The sequence below is a fragment of the Rhinatrema bivittatum genome, chromosome 4 (assembly GCF_901001135.1).
Source record: "Rhinatrema bivittatum chromosome 4, aRhiBiv1.1, whole genome shotgun sequence".
NCBI lineage: Eukaryota > Metazoa > Chordata > Amphibia > Gymnophiona > Rhinatrematidae > Rhinatrema > Rhinatrema bivittatum.
In genome coordinates, this window is record NC_042618.1 from 59,589,765 (window position 1) to 59,614,262 (window position 24,498).

A 24,498-nucleotide genomic window follows, 5' to 3' on the forward strand; every position below is an offset into this window, starting at 1 on the left:
TAAGATCCTGATCCTGACCTACAAATCCCTCAAAGATCTGACCCATCTATTTCATCAGCTCCCTCACCCCTATAAACCCTCTCTCTCACTATGTAGATAATTTTCAAAGGAGTTACGCACATAAATGTAGCATACTATTGTAGCAACTTTCAAAAGCCAACTTACTTGAGTAAAGCGCATTTACTCGAGTAAAACCCGGTTTTACTCGAGTAAATGCTAATTAAAATCATGCCCTATGTTCACTGTTAGAGGCTTGCCTACACCCACGAGAACTACGCACTTCACAAGCACTAGGAACAAAGTTTTTGCAGGCTCTCTCCCAACCCTTTGGAATTTCCTACTCCCTCACATTAGGCTGGCCTCTGACCTCTTATACTTCAGTAAACTGGTAAAAATTTGGCTGTTTGAAGAAGCATTTTGTGCCAGTCATTAATATCATTTGCAAACAGATACATTATCTGAACCTCACCATAACCTACACTCAGAGTTTCAGACACTTGACATCTGGGAACGCCCTATCCCTTCACATTAGGCTGGCCTCTGACCTCCTATACTTCAGTAAACTGATAAAAACTTGGATGTTTGAGGCATTTTGTGCCAGTCATTAATATCATTTGCAAATAGACACATTGGGGCCGATGCAATAATTAAGCGCAGAAAGTAGGTGCTAAACAATCAGCGTCCGCTTTCATAACGCACCCCTCCTGGGGGTACCATGCAATATTTAAATTAGGGGTCACATTAGTGCCTCCTTGTTAACAAGAGCTCAGTTGGCGTCGGCCATCCACCGGTTAGGAAAACCAATGCCAAATTTATCGGCATCGGTTTCCCTAAATGCTGCACAGTCGCACAGCCAGGAAGTGCAGGAAACGGACGCTTGTCAGTTGAGCGTCTGTTTCCTGCATCCGACTACCAGCGGTTTTTTTTTAAACTTTTTTTTTTAAGTTAATTTAGTTTTGCTTTTCCTCCTATTTTTTTCTGCTTTTCTGTACTAGTTTAAGGAGTGCTCAGCAATTAATGCCTGCTCTGGGCAGGTGCTAATTTCTGATTGCAAAAATGTGCGTCCTGGATGCACATTTATTTCTTGCATTGGGAGTGAATAACTAATAGGCTCACTCACTTGCATTTGCATGTGATGAGCGCTATTAGTTTCATGCCGCATTGGACGTGCGTTGTAGAGGGCCTAATCCCTTATTGCATAAGGGGATTAGTTAGCGCTTCTACAACCCGCGACCATTATCTAAACTTCACCATAACCTATGCTCAGAGCCTCAGAGACTTGACATCTATACCACTTTTAGATCTGTTGAACAGCCCCCAGCTTACCTGTACAGGATATTTTGACTAAACACAATATGAATCAATCTACCTCACTGACTCAAGTTTGCTTTCCCTTTCACCCTCCGTACTAATGGGACATACTGTAAATTCCCCTTTTGGAGCCATCATGTATTTAAATGCCAGTGAACTGTTCTGTTTTACTTTTCTTATCTGACCCATTGTATCTGCTTATTGCTTAACTAATTGTAACTTGCTTTGAACTCTCTTGGTGGAAAAGAATGCCATAAACAAAGTGATGATAATGATTTATAGGGGTAATTAGACTATCTGAAAACTTTCTTCACTCAGTCTGACTAAAGGTATGTGTTGGTTTCTTTAATGTACATATTTTTACCCAAGAGAAGAGGAGTTCCCAGGAGTTGTTTAAGTTGGGTGAGTAAATAGCGCACATAAATTTGCATTTTCAAATGTTTATGCAGTTTTACCTCTAATCAGCTGCCCACACATATAGCAGATGCAAAATACACAGATGCTTTTAGCATTTGAAGTGCAGAAAAGCAGACTATAAATCAATACATAAGTAAATAAAATATGGAAATTAAAAGCAACCATATATCTATTGAAAAATGCCCCATATATCTTTGTTACAAACAATTTGAATTAAGAATTAACATTCACCTTACCAGCGTAATGTACTCAAATTCAACGATGTACTCTGGCAAGACAAGCTGATGATCAAACACAAACCACTCACACTGTCGAAGACTGCAGTCACAGTTTGTATGTTCCTTGGAGGAGCATATTGTTTCTATAACAGAAAAGTTATTAACTGAATGTGTATTTGCTAAAATGGATGTTCAAAAGTAGGCATCTGTGAGGCTGTTGAGAATTGTATATGCACTGAAGTAACAATAAGGCATAACTGGATGTGCAGTTAGATGTTCTTTATTGCATTCCCTCCTAAGATACACAAAGTATTTTGTCTCAGAGCTTGTGCTTCTTGAGTAATTCTGAGGTTCATACTCAGAGGGGTAGATTTTCAAATAGCGCGATTTGGCGTACTTTTGTTGGCGCATCAGGCGCAAACAAAAGTATGCTGGATTTTAGTAGATACGCGCGTAGCCGCTAAAATCCGGGATCGGCGCGCGCAAGGCTATCGATTCCGTATAGCCGGCGTGCGCCAAGCCGCGCAGCCTACCTCAGTTCCCTCCAAGGCCGCTCCAAAATCGGAGCGGCCTCGGAGGGAACTTTCTTTTGCCCTCCCCTCACCTTCCCCTCCCTTCCCCTACCTAACCCACCCGCCCGGCCCTGTCTAAACCCCCCCCCTTACCTTTGTCGGGGGATTTACGCCTCCCGGAGGGAGACATAAATCCCCGCGTGCCAGCGGGCCGCTAGCGCGCCGGGACGTGACCTGGGGGCGGGTCCGGAGGGCGCGGCCACGCCCCCGGACCGCCCCGGGCCGTAACCACGCCCCCCAGGCCCGCCCCCGAAACGCTACGTCCCGCCCCGAAAACGCCGCGCGGATCGGGCCCGCCCCCTCGACACGCCCCCGACACGCCCCCCTTGGAAAACCCCGGGACTTACGCGAGTCCCGGGGTCTGCGCGCGCAGGTAGGCCTATTGAACATAGGCGCACCGGTGCGCAGGGCTCTGAAAATCCGCCCCAGAGAGTCTGGATAGCAAAATTTGCTGACTAAACTTATCCAGCTAACTCAACTCCTCTTAGTTACACCCCTAACTTATTTGGCTAAATTCTAGCCTCCTAACTTATTAGCTGGCTAGAATTTAGCCAGATGAGTTCAAATATTAATTTAGCCAGTAACTTTTTCGTTAGCTGATTAAATGCTTTTGAATGCTTTTGAATATGGACTTCATCATAATTTTTTTTTACCTTATTAAGAAAACCAGAAGTTCCTCAGTACACTGATATTATGGTTAGTTTAAAAAAAATCTAATTTAGAACTCCTCATTAGGTATCAACACTGGATATATTATCCAGTATGAATGTCTAAGACATGACTTCTATTGCCACAAAGGCAAAGTATATCTCAGAATGTCTAACTTCAGAGGCTTTAGTAGCTTGCATTAACTTGGATTTCCAGACTAGAATCCTCCCCTCAATCTCTTTGACTCAAACAATGACCTCTGTGGCCACCCAATAACCTTCTCGTACCCCCGGCTCCCTCCATTAGGGTGGACAACTCAGAGTACCAGGAAAGGAGAACACTTATCTCCAAAAAGGAGGACAACATCAGGACAGAATTTGCAATTATTTGCATATATAAGTAGCAGAAATTAATTTGAATATGCAAATACTTTTACATAGATGCAATATTACAAATTATTACTATAATTTAAATAGAAATACAGCTCACAATATTGTAGAAGACTCTGACCAAGTAATGCAGATTACAGCATATTTAGAATTCAGGTACAATAATTCCCTGCCTCAAAGATCTTCCCATCTATGTGGGTTCCTCCCTGCTCCCATACCTTATTACTATCTATAGAGGTATCTTACTTCTTTCTCCCTTTAACCTCATTTCCCCTCTCTATCTTTTCCCATGCATACAAAATGTCTCTCTCTTTCTCATGCCTAGCATAGGTCTCCCTCCCTCTCTCTTATCTTAAACATTCCTCTCCACACTGGCCAACAGCAGGTACAGGACTCCCCTCCCAGAGCACATAACCCTCCTAACCAGCACTAGGTCTTGCTTTCTCTCTCTGACATATATTTACTATGTCCAATATACACATATACGCTCTCTCTCTCTGACACAAACACTTGACTTCTACTGTTATGCTGTTGCTCATGTACTTAGGAGCCGATGTAATACATCCTGCATTAAGATTGTGAGCTGAAATTCAGCACTGATTCTTAGAGCAGGCACTAAAAAAAATGTAATTCCCAAAGGAATAAGCAAATGGTATGCTAATGCATCGGGAGTTTAAAATGGCACAAATGTAAAAATGTGTATACAAACCCAAGTTAAAATGTGCAGTCAGCACAGGCTTATCACATATTTTAACTCAGGTGGTAGGGAAAGTCTCTTGGACAGGATTTATGCACATAAAAATCATGTTTTGTACACAAGAAACCTTTTAGAGAGATTGGTAAAAGGAAAAAATTCTTTATTATCACAGAGTGTATGCCTGACTCTGGCTGAGTTTCGCTCTGTTCATCGAGTTGCCTCAGAGGCTACTGTGTGGAGTATTCAGGTTTTCTCAAAATAAATAGTGAAAATCACATCCAAATTTCTTTTTATTCCATGTAGATAGGCAGTGTCTCTTTTTGGGTGCGCATTTGTCAACACAGTTCAACCTCTGTTTTCACGTGTTTCTTAAATAGTAGCAAGCTCCATGTAGTTGTTTGCACTGATCCCACTAATTCCAGAAACACCGAATGTGTGCATGTCAAGTTTTACTGTGTTTGTGCCGGAAACCAAACAGTGCTATGTAAAGATATCGGGACAATTCTTGATCACATAGCGTAGGTTCTACTTTGAGCTTCTATGCCCTGCATGCATACCGGAACTAGGATTTTAAGTCATGGCTTTCTTGCGCACCCAAAAAGAGAAACAACCTATCTACATAGAATAAAAAGAAATTTGGATGTGATTTTCATTATTTATTTTGAGAAAACCCGAATACTCCACACAGTAGCACCTGAGGCAGCTCGATGAACAGAGTGAAACTTGGCTAGAGCTGGGCCTACACACTATGATAATAAAAAATTCTTTCCTTTTACTGATCTCTCTACTTTTGGTTGGTACATTGCCATATTGGATTGGCTTCCATTTTGTTTCCTGGAACCATCCAAGAAACCTTGTATACACACAAAACATAATTTACGCTTATTTTGTGCGCATAAAATATAATTTATGTACACAAAATGATTTCAGTACAGAAAACATTTTTTGTGCAAATAAGTTTTAGTCATGCACAGAAAACATGCTTTGTGTGCACAGAGCATGTTTTTTTGCGAAGAAATCCCAAATACAAGTCGCAGCACCAGAACTCCTTCTGCCCATAGGCTAATATTAGCACTTGGAAACTTCACTTGTCCTCTGACCAGGAATAAAATTTCCAGCTCAAAGAAAGCATAAATTAAACCAGCACATCTCTCTGCACTAGGGGGTAATAGTTAATGCCTTCAATAGCATGGGATTTCCATGAGAGGGCGCTAAGCAGCATGCATAGTTTTACATGCTCATTTTTTGTATGCAAAACTCCTTGCTGAATCAGGAATGCAATTTACACCCAAAAAAATGGGCCCAATTTTAAAGAAACATTTACACGCTTAAAATTGGGTTTTGATTTTGGGTGTAAATGCACATTACTTGAATAAGTTGGCCTTCGAAAATTGCTACAATATATGCCATTGAATTGTCCATAGAATTTACTCACTCAAGTGTACTTTACTAGAGTAAATGGCTTTTGAAAATTACTACGATAGTATGTTACATTTACATGCATAACTGCTTTTAAATTCACCTGAATTTGTGCATAATTGTGGGAAAACCTGTGTACTCTGGTGGTACATTGGGCCTTTAATTAGCATGTGCTTCCACACCCACATAGCACTGTAGCAGCATCACAAAAAGTTCCTGCGCTGGCTGTTAGCCCTTCCCCAGCCTGCAACAGCCACTTTGCGTTCCTCCCCCAGTACCCCTGCTCTCTGGCACACTCATTGGCTTTGTCCGTGGTGGATCTGCTGCAGCTTAGGCTTGCTGCAGGTACTGTTGTTTTTGCATACAGTGACTCCATTGTATGCACAGGAATTTTCCTGGCTAATCCCCTCTCTTCCTGAGACTAAGCTTGCTTTCCCATTGGTTGCCAGGGTCCCATACAGCCCTGCTGGTTCTTGGCCCTTCCCAAACATGACTGGTTGGTGGGAATGGGTACATCATCAGTGGGAAGTAAGAGGGGGCAGTGCCCTGTCCTGCAAAAATACACACATGTCCTGTGGAGAATCAGATCTTATATTTTGTTTTTTGCCAGGCAGAGGGATGGGAGAGCTGGTCTCCTGTATTTATTTATTTATAGGTATTTATACACCCTCCTTCTGTAGTGATCAGTGCAATTTATAAAATAAAACATAAAAATATAGGGAGAGAAAATAGGACTGTCCAGCAGAAAGCTGGACACCTAACTATCCTATCCTCAATGCTAACAAGGGCCTCTGGGATCACCCAATGCACATACACACACATACAAACATGAAAGCTGACAGGGTCCTTCACAGCTCCAACACCACCATCTGACACTGGAGGGATGCTTTGAAAAGGTTTTCCTATGAGCCACAACAGCACCCCTCCTTATACACCTTCTCTGCCATAACCAAACTCATCCCCAAAGTCTTAAGGAAATCAATTTTCAAAGCAATTTCTGCAGATAAACAGTATTAAAAACATGGAAACAGGGTGTTTGAAACCTGCCCATCCTATGTGTAGGTAAAATTTCACACATACTGCAACTATGCATGTAATTTTACCCAAGAAAAAGGAGGTATTCCCAGGGAGGGGTTGGGGAGGGTTCTGCAAATATTTGCTTACGTTTGAATTTTCAAAAGTATCCATGTATTTTTAGGCTGAAAAAGTTCCTGCACAATAAGGAAAGAAAAATTGGTTTTTACCTGCTAATTTTATTTCCCTAAGTCCTCCCAAACCTGTTCTGACAACTGGGTTTTTCTCTCCTACCAGCAGACAGAGAAGAAAGCTTTACTACTTGCCTGGTTCTTAAGGCGTGTGTCACCTGTATTCCCTCAGTAATTTTATAACAAAACAAACAAAAAATCTCCCCATGAAAAGGGGGACATGCAATACTTTTAGCAGTGCAAACGCAGCACTTAGCTTGAAGCCTTTAAATAAGGAGGTGCGAACTTATCAAGAAAACCTGAAACATCATAACAGTCTGATTTATTTGCAAACAGATGAGTGGGTGAAAGAATGAACAGGTGGGATTCTGGATTGGTCTTGGAAGACTCAGAACCAATTTTTCCTTCCTCTTTGTCCCCCAGACCAGTCCAAATAAGTACGATTTACCCAAGTCACCCTAAAATGGGAGGGAAAATGAAAGACCCGCTTGTAACACTCTCTCTTCGAAAGCAGCAGCATGGGATGCTTAAACATCCAACTTGTAATGTCAAGAGAGCGCAAAGAGGACCACGTTGCCACCCTACAAACCTCCTGCAGCGACAACTGACACTCCACCCATGAAACTACTTGAGCCCCCTATTGGAGTGCCCCTTAAGGCCCTCCGGAATGAACAAGCCTTTACAAATGTACGCCAACACAATCGCCTGCTTAATCCATCTGGCAATAGGCACTTTGGAAGTTTGTTCCCCTTTCTTACGATCAGTAAACAAAACAAAAAGATGATCAAATCTCTGAAACCGATTTGTCACCTTCAGATAGCACAGTAGCACCCTATGCATGTTCAGTATATGCAGGCTTTTAGACTGAGCCCCTGCCTCCAAACTCAACTTCTTAAAGGAAGGTAACTCAATGTACTGCAGATACCACTTTAGGCAAAAAAGAAGGGACTGTATGGATTGACACCCCCTGATCTGTGAATTTTAGAAACAGATTCCTGCAGTTACGAAATGTGCCAAGCTGAACAAATAGTTATCATGAATACCGCCTTAAGAGTGAGGTCCTTTAGAGAAGCTTCCTGAATAGGCACCAATCTCTGAATTGGATAATGGAAATGGTTCACTGCCCTCAGAAACCTAACCACATCCGGGTGAGATGCAAAAGAACAAACTTGAACCTCTCCCCTGAAACAAGAGATGGCTGCCACCTACACTTTAAGAGTTCAAATTAAGAACTTTCTGCAACCCTATCTGCACAAAGGATATGATACAGGAACTCAATCCTTGGAAGGGTGAAAATTCCTCTGACAACAGGTCTTGAACACTTTCCACACTCACACATATATCAAGGAAGTGAAAGACTTAGCCTGCAACAAGGTTGAAACGACTTCTTCTACATAATGATTTCTTCTTTATTTCCTTATCTCAACAGACAAGTTGAAAGACAAAAGTGATCAATTTACTCCAAGCAGATTGGACCTTGATATAGAAGCTGTGGAATCTGCATGAACCTAGGGGGACCATCTATTCAGAATCTGAAAAAATTTGCGAACCATGGAAGTCTGGGCCACTCTGGAGCCACCAGAATCCCCATTCCCCAATGTCTCTCTAGTCTTCAAAGAATCTTCTCTATCAAAGGCCAAGAGATTAACACAATAGGCAATTCTGAGGCCACAGCTGTGCAAAAGCATCCAGGCCCTCCACACCTATCTCCCTTCTGCGACTGAAAAAATGTGACACATTGGCATCCCCTCTTGTTACATGAGATGTACTTGGGGGCGACCTCACCTTAAGCTGAGCATTGCAGAGGCCTACTCCACCAGATCCCATTCATCAGGATTCAACAATTTCCTGCTCAAAAAATCTGCCTGCACATTTTCCACCGGTGCTATATGGGAAGTTGACAGAGCCGGTGAAGCTCTGCCCATTGAAAGAAGAGATTCATTTCCAATACCACCATTGAACTCCTGGTGCCTTCCTGCCTATTGATGTACACCATCACTGTTGCATTGCCCAACAAAACTCTCATTGTTTGGTTTTTGATAATTTCTTGGAAGGCTGATGGCCCTTGTGTTCAACTGACTGATTGTCCAGAACGCCTCCTCCACACTCTAAAGACCCTGAGCCATCTGCCTGCCACAAAGAGTTCCCCAGCTCTTCAAACTGGCATCTGTGGCCATGATCATACAATTTGGAATATCCAAATCCATCCCTGTGGACAAATTCTGATCAGAGAGCCATTATGATAGACTCAATATGGCTTGCCCTCAAAGAGTCAGCCTGACCTTGAAATCCTGAAACTAAGGATCCCATCTCATAAAAAGGGCCTTCTACAACGGATGCATATGAGTCGCTGCCCAAGGAACAAGCTCAAAGTCTACACTATAGACCCAAATACTTGTAGATAATCCCAAGCACTGGGACACTGTAGTTGCAATAAGCCACAAACCTGATCCTGAAGTTTGAGTCATCTTTCTGTAGTAAGAAACCCCTTCGCAAGATCTATTTTGAAATTAGCCCCCAGATACTCCAAAACCTGAGGAGGACAAAGTTTGCTCTTGGGAAAATTTATCATCCATCCAAGCTCCAGTAACAGGCAGACCATTATGTTACCTTCTCACCAACAATCCTTCTGGACCTTGCTTTTATCAACCAGACACACCATGACTCCTTCCTTCTGCAGCGCTGCCACAACTGCCACCATTACCTTCAAGAATGTGCAAGGAACCAAATGGCATTGTTTGAAACTGAAAGTGATCACCCAGAACCAGAAAATGTAGGAACCTTTGCATCAGAATGTAGAGATTACTTACCTGATAATCTCATTTTCCTTAGGGGGTAATTTTCAAAGGAGTTACGTGCGTAAATGTAACTACTATTGTAGCAATTTTCAAAAGCCATTTACTCACGTAAAGTGCACTTATGAGAATAAATCCTATGGGCGATTTAATGGCATATATTGTAGCAATTTTCAAAAGCCCACTTACTCGAGTAAAGTGCATTTACATGCGTAAAACCCAGTTTTACGCATGTAAATGCTTTTTAAAATCAGACCCTTAGTGTATGCAGATGGACTCAAAACAAGTGGGTATAGTGTGCTCGTGCTAGCAGTTGGAGACGGATCTGACGTCAGCACGGGTACATATACCCCCACAGGAAGTGAAGCAATTCAGTAATCTTCCTTGCAAAGCTGTTATAGCTATATGAGTACTGACCAATCGATTAATTACACAGGATTACCCTGACCGGTTGATAGTAGCTGGAGACCGCCAGGATTCTCAACCGGAAGGCGTCGACACCCGGCAGGGTGGATGCCCTATGTAGTAAAACATGGCTTACCTTGAACCTGTGAAATCCCATGTATACCGGCAGCCGGGCGGGATGCTGAGTCCATCTGCATACACTAAGGAAAATGAGATTATCAGGTAAGTAATCTCTACATTTCCTAGCGTGTAGCAGATGGACTCAAAACAAGTGGGATGTACAAAAGCTACTCCTGGACTGGGCGGGAGGCTGCCCGAGGTCCATGTAGGATTGCCTTCGCAAATGCTGTGTCCTCCCTGGCCCGGACATCCAGACGGTAGAATCTGGAAAAGGTATGGAGGGAGGACCACGTCGCCGCCTTACAGATCTCAGCAGGCGACAGCATCCGCGTTTCTGCCCAAGAGGCCGCTTGCGCTCTGGTAGAGTGAGCCTTGACCTGTAGAGGCGGTGGTTTACCCGCGTCTACGTAGGCTGCCTTGATAACTTCTTTGACCCAGCGGGCGATAGTTGCCCTTGAGGCCGCTTCCCCTTGCTTCTTCCCGCTGTGTTGAATGAACAGATGGTCTGTCTTTCGTATTGCTTCGGACACTTCCAGGTATCTGGGCAGTAGCCTGCCTATGTCGAGATGGCGTAGAATTCGACCTTCTTCTGACTTCTTCAAACCGTCTGTGGTAGGTAACGAGATGGTTTGGTTGAGGTGGAAGTGCGAGACTACTTTGGGTAAGAAGGAAGGAACTGTGCGAAGATGGATGGCTTCTGGCGTGATTTGGAGAAACGGATCACGGCAAGACAGTGCTTGTAGCTCGGAGACACGGCGTGCGGAGCAAATCTTCAAGGTTAATAAACGGAGGGACAGGCCTCGAAGTGGATGGAAGGCGTGTCCCGCAAGAAAGTCTAAAACTAGGTTGAGTTTCCACAGAGTTATGGGCCACTTTGGTGGCGGACGAATGTGCTTGACTCCTTTCAGGAAACGCGAAACGTCTGGGTGTGTGGCGATGCTATTGCCGTCACTCCGTGGACCGTAGCAGGAAAGTGCTGCCACTTGGACCTTGATGGAATTGAGGGACAGACCCTTCTGAAGACCATCTTGCAGGAAGTCCAAAATGATAGGAATCTTAGCAGCATGTGGATTGGTGCTATGATCTTCGCACCAAGCTTCAAATACTCTCCAGATCCTTATATAAGTTAGAATTTGGAAGAACGCTCAGCGAGCGTGAAGGAGCTCCAAACTGCTTTGGAGACGGAAATTACTGAATTGCTTCACTTCCTGTGGGGGTATATGTACCCGTGCTGACGTCAGATCCGTCTCCAACTGCTAGCACGAGCACACTATACCCACTTGTTTTGAGTCCATCTGCTACACGCTAGGAAATGTGTAAATAAGCCTCCAAAAAGTCCAGGGATGCCAGTACTCCTGTTATTGCACTGCAGCAATTACTGAAAAGAGAGTTTTCATGCAAAAATGAGGCAACTTCAAACAAGCATTCACCTTTCTTTACATCTAGAATAGGTTGGAATACGCCTTCCTTTTTGTGAGCCACAAAATAGATCGAATAGCATCCCTGATACTGCTCTCCTTCTGATACCAGAACCACCCCCTCCAACTGGATAAGGTGATTCAGAGTCTCTTTTACATCCGAGAGGAACATGGAGATACCATAAAGGTATCATGCATTAGACAAACAAACTCTAAGGCGTAACAGTCTTTTACTACCAAAAGAACCCATTAATCTGTGGTAATTTGGGCCCAGTCTTTGTAAAATTTGGCCAGAAATCTTCACTATCAAAGAGTGGACCTCTGATCCTCATTGTGAACTTTTGAGCACTTACAAACCAGTAGAAGTTCTGACTCTTCCTGCCTTCTGACCCCCATGAAAGAGCAAAGACTTGCTAGAATAGGACCTCTGTATTTAAGATCTCTTCTTCAGTTGATAACATCTAGACTCACGGAATTTGAACCTCATAGGAAAAGTCTTCTGATACTTAGGCTTGTCCTCTAGTAACTTGAGAGTTTTGGAGTCTCCATAATGTTTGACCAGTTTTTCCAAATCCTCTCCAAACATCAGCTTTTCTTTAAATGGCATGTCGCCCAACTCAGTTTTAGATCAAACATTAGCCCACTAATTACAGAGCCACAATAATCTCCTAGCCGCAACTGATGTGATCATATCGCTAGATGAAGTACGAATTAAATCATACAAGTCATCTGCTATAAAGGCCAGTACAGCCTCCAGCCACTCAGTCTCCTGATCAGAGACACCTTTCTCAGCACCAGTAACAGGAAGCTGTTGTACCTAGCACAAACAAGCCCGAGCCATGACACTTGAATAAATGGCAGCCCTGAGGCCCAAAGCCGCCATTTCAAAGGCCCTCTTAAGGTGCACCTCAGTCTTTCTATGCTGTGCATCCCTGAATGCTGCACTGCCCTTGACCAGAATAGTGGTCTTCTTCATAATCGCTAACAAGAAGCCATCTATCTACCTTAGGCAATTTAAACAAATTCAAGGCCTCCTCCATCAAGGGATACAACTTTGCCATGGCCCTACCAACCCTCAGTCCTGCTTCTGGCATTTCCCATTCTGATAAGCACAGAGCCTTGGCTATCTTGCAAAAGGGAAAAGCCTTGGCAGAACACCCAAGACCCTCCAAAATAAGAACCTTGTCCTCATCCACCGGTTCTGCAGGTTTGTCTTTGATCCTCAACTTAGACAGATCCTGTGTAATCATAGAAAATAGCTATTCTCTCTCAAATAATCAAACAACATTTGGGTCATTCTCTAAGATAGGGATCTCCACTTCCTCCAGGGGTTCATTTTCTACTTCGGTCTCATCTGCAAATATCCCAGGATTCTCTCCCAGAGACTCATCCCCTGAAGGTAACAATTCACCCTCAAACTCACTATCCTCCTCCATATGTCGATGCTTAGGACCTGGGGTAAGGGCCTAGGCCCCTCTGGCTATGCTCAGTGCCTCTTCTGCAGAGGCAGAACCCTTTTTAGCCAAAAAGGATCTGTGCATAAGAAGCACAAATTCTGGGTGGAAGGGCACTTCCAGTTCCTGCCCCAACTCCTCCTATAGAGAGAAGCACCTGATGTGAACTCCCGCAATGTGGTCATACTATTGCCTACCGGAGACAACACCGGCAGGCCTGGCAAGCTCTCCTTTCTCTCCCCCAGCAGTAAGGAAGGTGCTAAAATGGCTGCTGCTACATCACTATTCTGCTCTTCCAACATGTCTGGCTCCACAGTAAGGCCTGAATTCTTAGGGGCCAATTTCTTTCATTGAGCACCCAGGAGGGGCTCTCCTGAATGCTCCTCCCCATCCCTGGAACAGGCCTTGCACAGCCTGTTCCAGGCTACATCAAGCTCAGCAGCTTAACTTGTTTGGACACGCTCAGGATTGACCCTCTGGCTTTGACCCTTGCTACGTTGAACCATGCTCAGGATTGACCCTTTGGCTTTGACCCTTGCTACGTTGAACCACACTCTGGACTGACCCTCTGGATTTGACCCTTGCTCCGCTGGATTCTGTACCTTGTCTTGCTCAGCCGCCTGCCCTGACACCAGTCTGTCTTTGACTATGCCTTCAGTATCTCCCTGGACTTGGCCTCTTAGGCTTCGGCCTTCTTTTACCTGGGCGCCACCTCTCTCTACCCTGTTCCATTTGGCACCCGGGTCTCTGGATCCCTGCCTCGTCCGGACCTACGTCAGTCCCTTGATACCTCTGCTGGTCCTCGGCAATCCTTGCATCTCATCTACTGGGAGTCATCACACAGAGGTCCGCCTAAGATCAGCCGACCCCGGCACCCAAGGGCTCAACCTGCGGGGAACAAGGGCTGGTATTGGCAAAGCTCCAGTTCGCCTCCGTCTCCTAGTCAGCTCCACCTCCCGATGGTGGGGACCCATGAGGCTTGCTCTACAGGTTGCATCAACCCCACCTCAGGCCAAGGAACCACTACCAGCGCAACAGGTTGCCAAGGCCATGGACTCAATGGAGCCTTCCACCCTCCAGGCCATTCCGGGCCTGGTTCTGAAGATGCAGGAACAGCAGTGGTTCCTAGAGGCGCTGGCCTCCTCTGTCAAGCATCTCCATGCTCGACTAGATACCCACACTGGAACTACAGCACCGATGTCTGCACCAGCCAGCCCACTGTCCGCACCCTTGCCTTCTAGGCCTCTGTTGGCCCTACCCATCCCACCCCATTTTAACGGGGACTCTCGACTCCGCAGACAATTTATTAATCAGTGCTATATTCAGTTTGCTCTACAGCTTTCCATCTTCCAGGATGAACACACGAAGGATACCTTCATTCTCTCTCCTTTGGAAGGCAAAGCGCTGGCATGGGCTTCTCCCTTGTGGGAATGTTCAGACTCTCTTCTTCAAGAGCTGTCATGTTTCGTGACTGTCTTTCGTCGGACATTTGACGACCCAGGGAGGCAGGCTGTAGCTAGTACCAGTCTTCTATGTCTGCGGCAAGGTCAGCAGACTCTTATCGATTACACTGTCGAATTTCAGACCCTTCCCACAGAATTGGCTTGGCAAGAGGATTGCCTTCTAGCCATTTACTTGGATGGTCTCTCATCCCAACTAAAAGATGAACTCACAGCCCACGAGTTACCCTCCTCTTTAGTGGATCTTATTACTCTGGCAGGCCGTATTGACCACCACCTCCAGGAGCGTCACCATGACGTTCGGATACCCTGATGTCTTACTGCAGAGTGTTCCCATTCTCCACCTGCAGCAGGGTCCACGACCAGCAGAGTCCTGCCATCTACCAAGAGGAAGAACCCATCATCTGGGTCGAGGGTGCCATACTCTGAAGGAACGCCTTAGACGGAGGCATTAGGGTCTGTGCCTGTACTGCGGGGCTTCCGGCCACCGCCTCCTATCTTGTCCTGTCCGTCCGGGAAACTCCTGGGCCAAAGTTCAGTGGGGGTCCTGAACTTGGGCGCTACTCTGGCCCCTCAATTGTCTCTGCCAGTCACCCTGACTTGGGACTCTCGCTCTTTCCCAACTGTGGCTCTAATTGATTCAGGAGCAGGTGGGAGCTGCTCGTACCATTGAGATACCGTTACACTTCGCCTGTATCCATGGTGAACCGCTACCCAGAAGGATTTCCCAAGTGACGGCACCCATCCGTCTTCTCACTGGAGCCCTACACGAAGAGGAGAAGTCCATCCATCCATCCAGTGGTTTTGGGATTACTGTGGCTTCAGTGCCACTTTCCCCAGTTTGATTGGGGAACATTTTGCAGCTCGTCAAGTGGAGCCCAGCCTGTCAACAGTGCCTCAAGAAGGTGGCACCTTTTCCCGCGATTCCCCTTGCGGTGACTACTTCTGGCCTTTCGCATTCATATGTGGACTTTGAAGATGTCTTTTCAAAACAGAAGGCGGATATCCTCCCACCTCTGTGTAAGTTTGACTGCCCCATTGAGTTGCTGCCTGGTACTATGCCTCCTAGGGGTAGGACCTACCCACTATCCATACCAGAAACTCAAGCAATAACTGAATACACTCAAGAGAACCTGGCTAAGGGTTTCTTCTGCCCGTCTACCTCGCTGGCGGGCGCGGGCTTTTGTTTCGTCACGAAGAAGGATGGGTCTTTGAGACCATGTATTGATTACCACAGCCTAAATGCTATAACTTGCAAGGACAGATACCCGTTGCCGTTAATCTCGGAATTGTTCGACCGCCTCCAGGGTGCTACCATTTTTACCAAATTGGACCTGCGTAGCACCTATAATCTGGTCCACATATGTCCAGAGGATGTTTGGAAAACGGCATTTAACACTAGAGACGAGCATTATGAATACCTTGTCATGCCTTTCGGACTTTGTACTGCTTCTGCGGTATTTCAACGAATGATTAATGAAATCCTTCGCGACCTCATGTATACCAAGGTCGTAGCATACCTAGATGACATCCTCATCTTCTCAAAAGACCTGACCACTCATCGAGCCGATGTTCACACTGTACTCCAGCGCCTATGGGAAAATCATTTGTTCACCAAATTGGACAAATGTCTTTGTGAAAGATCCAGCTTGCCTTTCCTAGGCTACATCATTTCCCAGTGAGGTTTCTCTATAGACCCTAGTAAATTAAAGGGTATTCGCGACTGGCCCCAACCAGTGGGTCTTCGGGTGTTCCAAAGGTTCCTTGGATTCACCAGTTATTATCGTCACTTCATAGCGAACTACTCCCTGTTGGCAGCGCCCCTCACGGCTATGACTCGGAAAGGTAGCGACACGAAGAACTGATCCTCTGAAGCCCTAGCTGCCTTCCAAGACCTCAAGAACTCCTTCCTTTCTGGCCCTTGTTTGTGCCATCCAGATCCGAACCGCCCCTTCGGTATAGAGGTGAACGCCTCGGCTATAGGGGCTGGGGCAGTTCTGAGCACAGTACTCGATCCAAGGAGTTCTCCATCCATGCTTGTTCTACTCCCATAAGTTCTCCCATGCCGAATAAAATTATAGCATAGGGGACAGGGAGTTACTAGCTATCAAGCTTGCCTTCAAAGAGTGTCGTCCCTGGTTGGAGGGCGCTCAGTTTAAGTTCACCGTCTTTATGGATCATAAGAACCTCGAGCACTTCAGACATGCCCAGCGTCTCAAAGCTCACCAGGCCCGCTGGGAATTATTCTTCTCTCGCTTCAATTCTGAGCTCCATTATCATCCGGCAGAGAAGAACATCCAAGAGGACTCTCTCTCTCATTCCTTTGACCCTGATGATGTTCAAGATGAGCCGAGTCACATCATAGACCCTGCCTGTATCTGCCTGTCAGCCTCTGTCACGGTCCCAGCCGGGAAGACCATCGTACCTTGCCGGCTCCGAGAAAAGGTCCTGCGTTGAGTGCACGACTCCAAGCTAGCTGGCCATCCAGGATGCACCCGAACACTATGCCTACTCCAACGCTACTACTGGTGGCCCACTATGGTTTCTGATACTTGTGCCTATGTGGACTTATGTCCAACCTGTGCCCAGCAGAAGCCACCAATAGGTCGACCTTGGGGCCTCCTCCAGCCATTGCCTGCACCAAAGAGCCATGGACTCATTTATTCACAGACTTTGTGATGGACCTTCCACCGTCCAAGCGGAATATGATCATCTCGGTCATCGGTCATCTGTGTTCACTAAAGAAGACCCTGGAGAAGGACCATTTCTATACAAGAAGCTGGAGGGAAGTGGAATAGATGAAAATCATTTTACAGTAGAAAATGTATGGGAAGAGCTAAAGAATCTGAAAGTGGACAAAGCCATGGGGCCTGATGGGATTCATCCAAGGATTCTGAGGGAGCTCAGAGATGTGCTGGCGGGTCCGCTGTGTGACCTGTTCAATAGATCCCTAGAAACGGGAGTGGTGCCGAGTGATTGGAGAAGAGCGGTGGTGGTCCCGCTTCACAAGAGTGGGAACAGAGAAGAGGTTTGTAACTACAGACCGGTTAGCCTCACTTCGGTGGTGGGAAAAGTAATGGAGTCACTGTTGAAAGAGAGAATAGTGAACTATCTACAGTCCGGAGAATTGATGGACCAGAGGCAGCATGGATTCACCAGGGGAAGATCCTGTCAGACAAATCTGATTGACTTTTTCGACTGGGTAACCAAGGAATTGGATCAAGGAAGAGCACTAGATGTCATCTACTTGGATTTCAGCAAAGCTTTTGATACGGTTCCGCACAAGAGACTGGTGAATAAAACAAGAAGCTTAGGAGTGAGTGCCGAGGTGGTGACCTGGATTGCAAACTGGTTGACGGACAGAAGACAATGTGTGATGGTAAATGGAGCTCTCTCTGAAGAGAGGGAGGTTTTAAGTGGTGTACCGCAAGGATCGGTGTTGGGACCGGTCCTGTTCAATATCTTTGTGAGCGACATTGCGGAAGGGATAGAAGGTAAGGTTTGTCTTTTTGCGGACGACACTAAGATCTGCAACAGAGTGGACACGCCGGAAGGAGTGGAGAGAATGAGACGGGATTTAAGGAAGCTGGAAGAGTGGTCGAAGATATGGCAGCTGAGATTCAATGCCAAGAAGTGCAAAGTCATGCATATGGGGAGTGGAAATCCGAATGAACTGTATTCGATGGGGGGGGGGGAAAGGCTGATGTGCACGGAGCAGGAGAGAGACCTTGGGGTGATGGTGTCTAATGATATGAAGTCTGCGAAACAATGCGACAAGGCGATAGCAAAAGCCAGAAGAATGCTGGGATGCATAGAGAGAGGAATATCGAGTAAGAAAAGGAAAGTGATTATCCCCTTGTACAGGTCCTTGGTGAGGCCTCACCTGGAGTACTGTGTTCAATTCTGGAGACCGTATCTACAAAGAGACAAGGACAAGTTGGAAGCTGTACAGAGAAGGGCGACCAGGAAGGTGGAGGGTCTTCATCGGTTGACGTACGAGGAGAGATTGAAGAATCTAAATATGTACACCCTGGAGGAAAGGAGGAGCAGGGGTGATATGATTCAGACTTTCAGATACTTGAAAAACTTTAACGATCCAAAGACAACGACAAACCTTTTCTGACAGAAAAAAATCAGCAGAACCAGAGGTCACGAGCTGAGGCTCCAAGGAGGAAGACTAAGAACCAATGTCAGGAAGTATTTCTTCACGAAGAGAGTGGTGGATGCCTGGAATGCCCTTCCGGAGGAAGTGGTGAAGTCCAAAACTGTGAAGCACTTCAAAGGGGCGTGGGATAAACATTGTGGATCCATCAGGTCCAGAGGACACGTATAAAATAGCAGGTAGCAAAACACTGCACGGAGCGGCAGTAGCCACAGAGGCATTCACGGAGTGGGATGCCAGTGGTAGGTGTTCCACCTTCATGGAGCAGAAGGATGGAGGGCTGTCATCTTCCAATTAAATTAAAAAAAAACCAAAAAAACAGGGATATGGGATCCATCAGGTCTAGAGGACGCATATAAAGAGCAGGTAGTAAAACACTGCACGGAGCGGCAGTAGCCACAGAGGCATTCACGGAGCGGGGATGCCAGTGGCCAGTGGTAGGTGTCCACCTTCACGGAGCGGAAGGATGAAGGGCAGCCATCTCCCAATTAAAAAAAAAAAAAGAAAAAAACAGGGATGGGTTCATGGGCTATAGGTATTACCAATTATTAGGCTTTTCAATATTTGATGATAGTTAATGTGACTTTCAAGGTATACTTCACTTTCAATGCATATCCAGCATAGCTCCCTGCTTCAACGACAGGGGAGAAGAAAAACTAATACTTCACACATATCCAGCATTGCCCTCTGCTTCATGGCAGAGAGCTATGCTGCCGCTTATCCAACTAATCAAACTTAATATTTCACTTGGAAGCAGCTCCATCACTGCTCTCTACATTAATAGTGGGGGTGAAAGGGAATTAGAACATAAGGTTACTAAGAGCCAAGAGAAACAGATAAGTATGAGAAAAAATAAGTGTGAAGCTTGCTGGGCAGACTGGATGGACCGACTGGTCTTCTTCTGCCGTCATTTCTATATTTCTATGAACCGATTCTCCAAAATGACTCATTTTGTCCCTTTGCCTGCCTTACCATCGGCCCCGGAACTAGCACGTCTCTTCTTTCAGCATGTCTTTCACCTTCATGGCCTGCCCACGGATATTGTCATGAACAGGGGTCCCCAGTTTATCGCCCGTTACTAGCACTCCTTATGTAAGAAGTTTGGAATTCCAAAGCAGCAAAAAACCCCCACTATTATACACAATTACTTGTGTCCACCTACCCAGATGTTTATAAAATGGAGGAAAAAGACCTCAGAACCTCATGTTAGTTCTATTTAGAACATACAACATTTGTGAGGTAATTTGCAATCACTGGTCTTGGAAAAAACCTCCAACCTTCCTACCATCCAACTTCAAATTTTATTGTTAAAGGTTATTTTTTTATTTTTATTTTTTTTAAAAAACTATTGTTTAAACTCTCTTGTTTTAACAACAACCGCTGTTTACAGACTATGAAGGAAGAACTTATGGATCCCCATTTTTTTCTTCAAAACTCTAAAAAGTGTATTCTTCTTTCATATGTTTCTCTCTGTATTCAACAGTAGGAAAACAACCCAATTATTCCTCTCTATACACCACAAAAACTTGGGGATAAAGCGCAGCATTCAAACTTATCTGTGCTGATATTCAGAACTGTCCATTTATTCTTTCTTCACCAAAAGTCTTTGTTGCTTAGAGCCGACCAATGGCACCGGTAGCCCCTGTGAAATAGTAAGGTCAAAGGCTATCGGCGCCATTTTGAATACCGGCAGGCAAGGGTGTGAGTGCAGGAGATGGCTCCCGGACCCCCCGCTGGACCACCAGGGAGTTTTGGTAAGTCCTGGGGGGTCAGGAGGGTGGGAGTTGTTGTTAATTCAATTTTAGCCGGAAAACGAATAAGAATTAACGCATGAACGTATCGGGGGCCCCCTTGCCGAATGCAACGTATCTGCCCCCCAACGAATACGAATCCCGAATGCAATGTATGGCATCCCTCTGCACATCCCTATTAGGTAGAGGTACAGTATAGGGGGTGAAATTCTTCTAAGCTTGAAGGAAGAACGGGATCTTGGGGTGATCATATCTGATGACATTAAGGTGGTTCAACAGGTGGATAAGGTGACAGCAAAAGCCAAAAAGATGCTTGGGTGCATAGCAAGTGGAATGTTCAGCAGAAAAAAAGGAGGTGATATTGCTCTTGCATAAGTCCATGGTGAAATCTCATTCAGAATACTGTATACAGTTCTGGAGATTGCATCTTTAAAAGGATATAAACTGGTTGGAGTCCATCCAAAGGGTGGCTATTAAAATTGTCAGTAATCTTCATTCTAAACCATATGGGGATAGACTTAAAGATCTAAATATGCATACCCTAGAGGAAAGGCAGGATATAGAAGACATTATAGAGACATTTAAATAACTCCAAGGTTTCCATGCAAAGGAGACAGGCCTCTTTCAAAGGAAAGGAGACTCTAGAATTAGGGATAATGGGAAGAAGGTGAAAGGAAGGAGACTTAGGAGTAATCTAAGAAAATACTTTCTTTATAGAGAGGGTAGTGGATGTGTGGAACAGTCTCCCCATGGAGGTGGTGCAGACAAGGATAGTATATAAATTAAAAAAAACATGGGATAAACACAGAGAGGTCTACATTCAGACACAATCCGGATAGCAAAGTTAGACAGAAACTTATCTGGCTAAATCTGAAGGCATATTCTACAGTGCAGCCACACTACTGAATATAGCCAGCCATCTTAATTAGTTAGCCGGCTAACTTCAGGACAGCTCTTTGACTCAACCAGACTTAGAGGCTAAATCATCAGGCTAAATCTGAGTATTGGAGTTAGCCATTAACCTAGGTGGTTAACTCAACTCCTCTCAGTTATGACCCTGGACTGCCCCTAACTTATCCTAGGCCTCACCACCCTCTCCATAATACTCTTTAATTCACAATCTCTCTCTAAAAAGACACCTATCCTCAACGACCTGCTAACCGAATGTAAACCTAACATCTCTGCTGTCACTGAGACGTGGTTCAAAGATACTGATGCTGTCCTCATCAACCAACTCCCTACTTCTTCCTATGAGATATTCTCTATCCCCAGACCCAAAAAAAGAGGTGGAGGCCTCCTCCTTGCAGCTAAGAAATACCTAAACCTCAAACCCATTCACATAGTCACCCTGCCCAAGCTCGAAATAGGTCTTTTCAGGTCAGCCGTACTGCAAGTCTGTCTAGTATACTCTCCTCCTGCATTCCTTGATGCCAACCCCTTACCCCTTATTGAATTCATTGTTGACTGGATCAATGCTGATATCCCCTCTATTATCCTCGGAGACTTTAATCTCCATGTAGACTCCCTACCCCACTCATCGTCATGCGAAACCTTCATCAAGTCCCTCCACGCTATAGGATTCCAACAAATTATTGCATCTCCCACCCACAAAGCAGGGCACACTCTGGATCTGATATTCATCAACTCTGAGGTTCTCGCTACCACCACCCCCACCTGGACCCCAGTTCCCTGGTCCGACCACTATCTAATAGAAGGCCTTCTCTCCATCAACGCCTCCTCCCCACGCAATAACGCCCATTGCCCTACTATAATATCCAGAAACTCCTGCCCCAGCGATGAATTAGCTGCTGCATTATCGACCGCCCTTCCCAACCTAATCTGTTCTGACACTGACTCAGCGCTAGCATCCTGGATTAACCTTATGGCTGACATCGTCAACAAACTCTGTCCTACCTCCAAACGTGTTATAAACACCACCTCCAAACACGCCAACCCATGGTACACACCTGAGCTAAAAACCCTAAAAAATAAACTCAGAGAAAAAGAGATACAATGGCGTAAGGACCCAACTGCCCAGCACTCCGCCATCTACAAAACAGCTCTACACTTTTACAGACTTACAACACTAAAACACAAACGAGACTTCTACGCTAGGAAAATCCATGATTACAGATTCAACCCCAAAGCGCTCTTCTCTTATGTCGCAAGTCTCACTAAATCTATCCCTCCCACTATACCTGACTCTGATGCAGCTGCCAAATGCGAAGAACTTGCTACCTACTTCCAGAGCAAAATAACAAACCTCCTCTCTAGATTCCCTTCCTCCTCTAACCCTCCCCCTCCTCTCCCTCCTCATATCCTGCCCCTTCCCAGCCCGCTATGACTGCTCTCGACTATACCTCCTCCAAAGAAATTGAAACCATCCTCAAAAACCTCAAACCTGCCTCCCATCCCAATGACACCATCCCCCCCAAAGCACTTCTGGCCGTCCCTAACTCCATAGCCAGAGCCATAGCAGACATCATAAACTGTTCACTCTCCCATGGGACTGTCCCGGACACACTCAAACATGCGGTAGTCAAACCTCTCCTAAAGAAGCCCTCCCTAGATCCAAAAGACCCCTCCAATTTCCGCTCCATCTCTAATCTCCCATTTATTTCCAAGCTAATGGAAAGAGTGGTTAACACACAACTCATGGACTATCTTGAAAATCACTCGATCCTCCACGACTCACAATTTGGCTTTCGGAAACATTTCAATACCGAATCGCTACTTCTCACCCTTTCTGACCCCTCCTTAGAGGAATGGGCCAAGGCCACAGTTACCTCCTCTCCCTCCTTGATATTTCTGCGGCTTTCGACACCATCTGCCATAATCACCTCCTTGCCCGCCTAGAAAGCATCGGCATCTCAGGCCTAGCCCTTGCTTGGTTCAAATCGTACCTCTTGAATAGAAAGTTCTCGGTTAAAATCGATAAATCCATATCCGCTCCCCCATCCTCTACAACAAGGAGTCCCACAAGGTTCTTCACTTTCATCCACCCTCTTTAACATCTACCTCACCTCACTTTGCCAACTTCTCTCCGAACTCAAACTAAAGTTCTATCTTTACGCAGATGATGTCCAGATCATCATACCTATTCACAACACTATCTCCGATGCTCTGAAGCACTGGGAAAACTGCTTAGCATCTATCAACTCCCTACTCACCAACCTCCACCTTGCACTCAATATTAACAAAACTGAACTTCTGCTTATCTCCCCCCACTCTCCCCCTTATCTAATGACCCCAATCTTAACATTACCACAGCCCATCCCTTCGTAAGGGACCTTGGAGTTCTCCTGGATCAACAACTAAGCATGAAGAACTATGTTAACTCCATACTTAAAGAAGGCTTTTTCAAACTCAATGTCCTAAAAAACCATAAACCATTATTGTTCACCAAAGACTTCCGCACAGTGCTCCAAGCCACTATCTCTTCCAAATTGGACTATTGTAACGCACTCTTCCTAGGGCTCCCCTACTCCATGATAAAACCACTTCAAATGTTACAAAACGCGGCTGCTAGGATCATCTCTAACACCCGTAAATCCGATCACATCACCCCTATCCTCAGAGACCTTCACTGGCTCCCCATCCCCTCCCGAATTCACTATAAAACCTTGACCATTGTACACAAATCCATCCACGCTCACAACTCCAATTGGCTAGGCATTCCTTTTAACACCCACCTCTCATCCCGGCCCACCAGAACTGCCTACCAAGGCACCCTCCTTATACCCCCACTTAAAACAGCCCACCTCTCCTCCACACATGACCGAGCCATCTCAATTGCTGGCCCTTCACTCTGGAACTTCTTGCCTCCAAACCTACGACTCGAACCATGCACCTTCAAATTTAAAAAGAAGTTAAAAACATGGTTATTTAAACGAGTTTATCCGGACTAGCCTTCCCCCCCTCTACCTTATCCACCTCACGCCCACACAAAGGTCTAACCCTCTAAATGTCGTCCCATTTACCTCCTTATTATGATTGTACTTTTTTATCCCCCACTTAGGCAATCCTATTTTCTCCTTATGTTAAGGACTTCTATGTT

General features: G+C 45.4%; 1 protein-coding gene across 1 annotated transcript in view; it reads right to left on the reverse strand.

The window, feature by feature from the left end:
• LRRC9 (leucine rich repeat containing 9) overlaps positions 1-24,498 on the reverse strand; it is a 1,004,248-nt gene that overhangs the window by 509,291 nt on the left and 470,459 nt on the right. Inside the window, 1 exon segment of the mRNA XM_029598189.1 lies at positions 1,965-2,089. Within this exon segment, the coding sequence (XP_029454049.1) occupies positions 1,965-2,089 (125 nt within the window).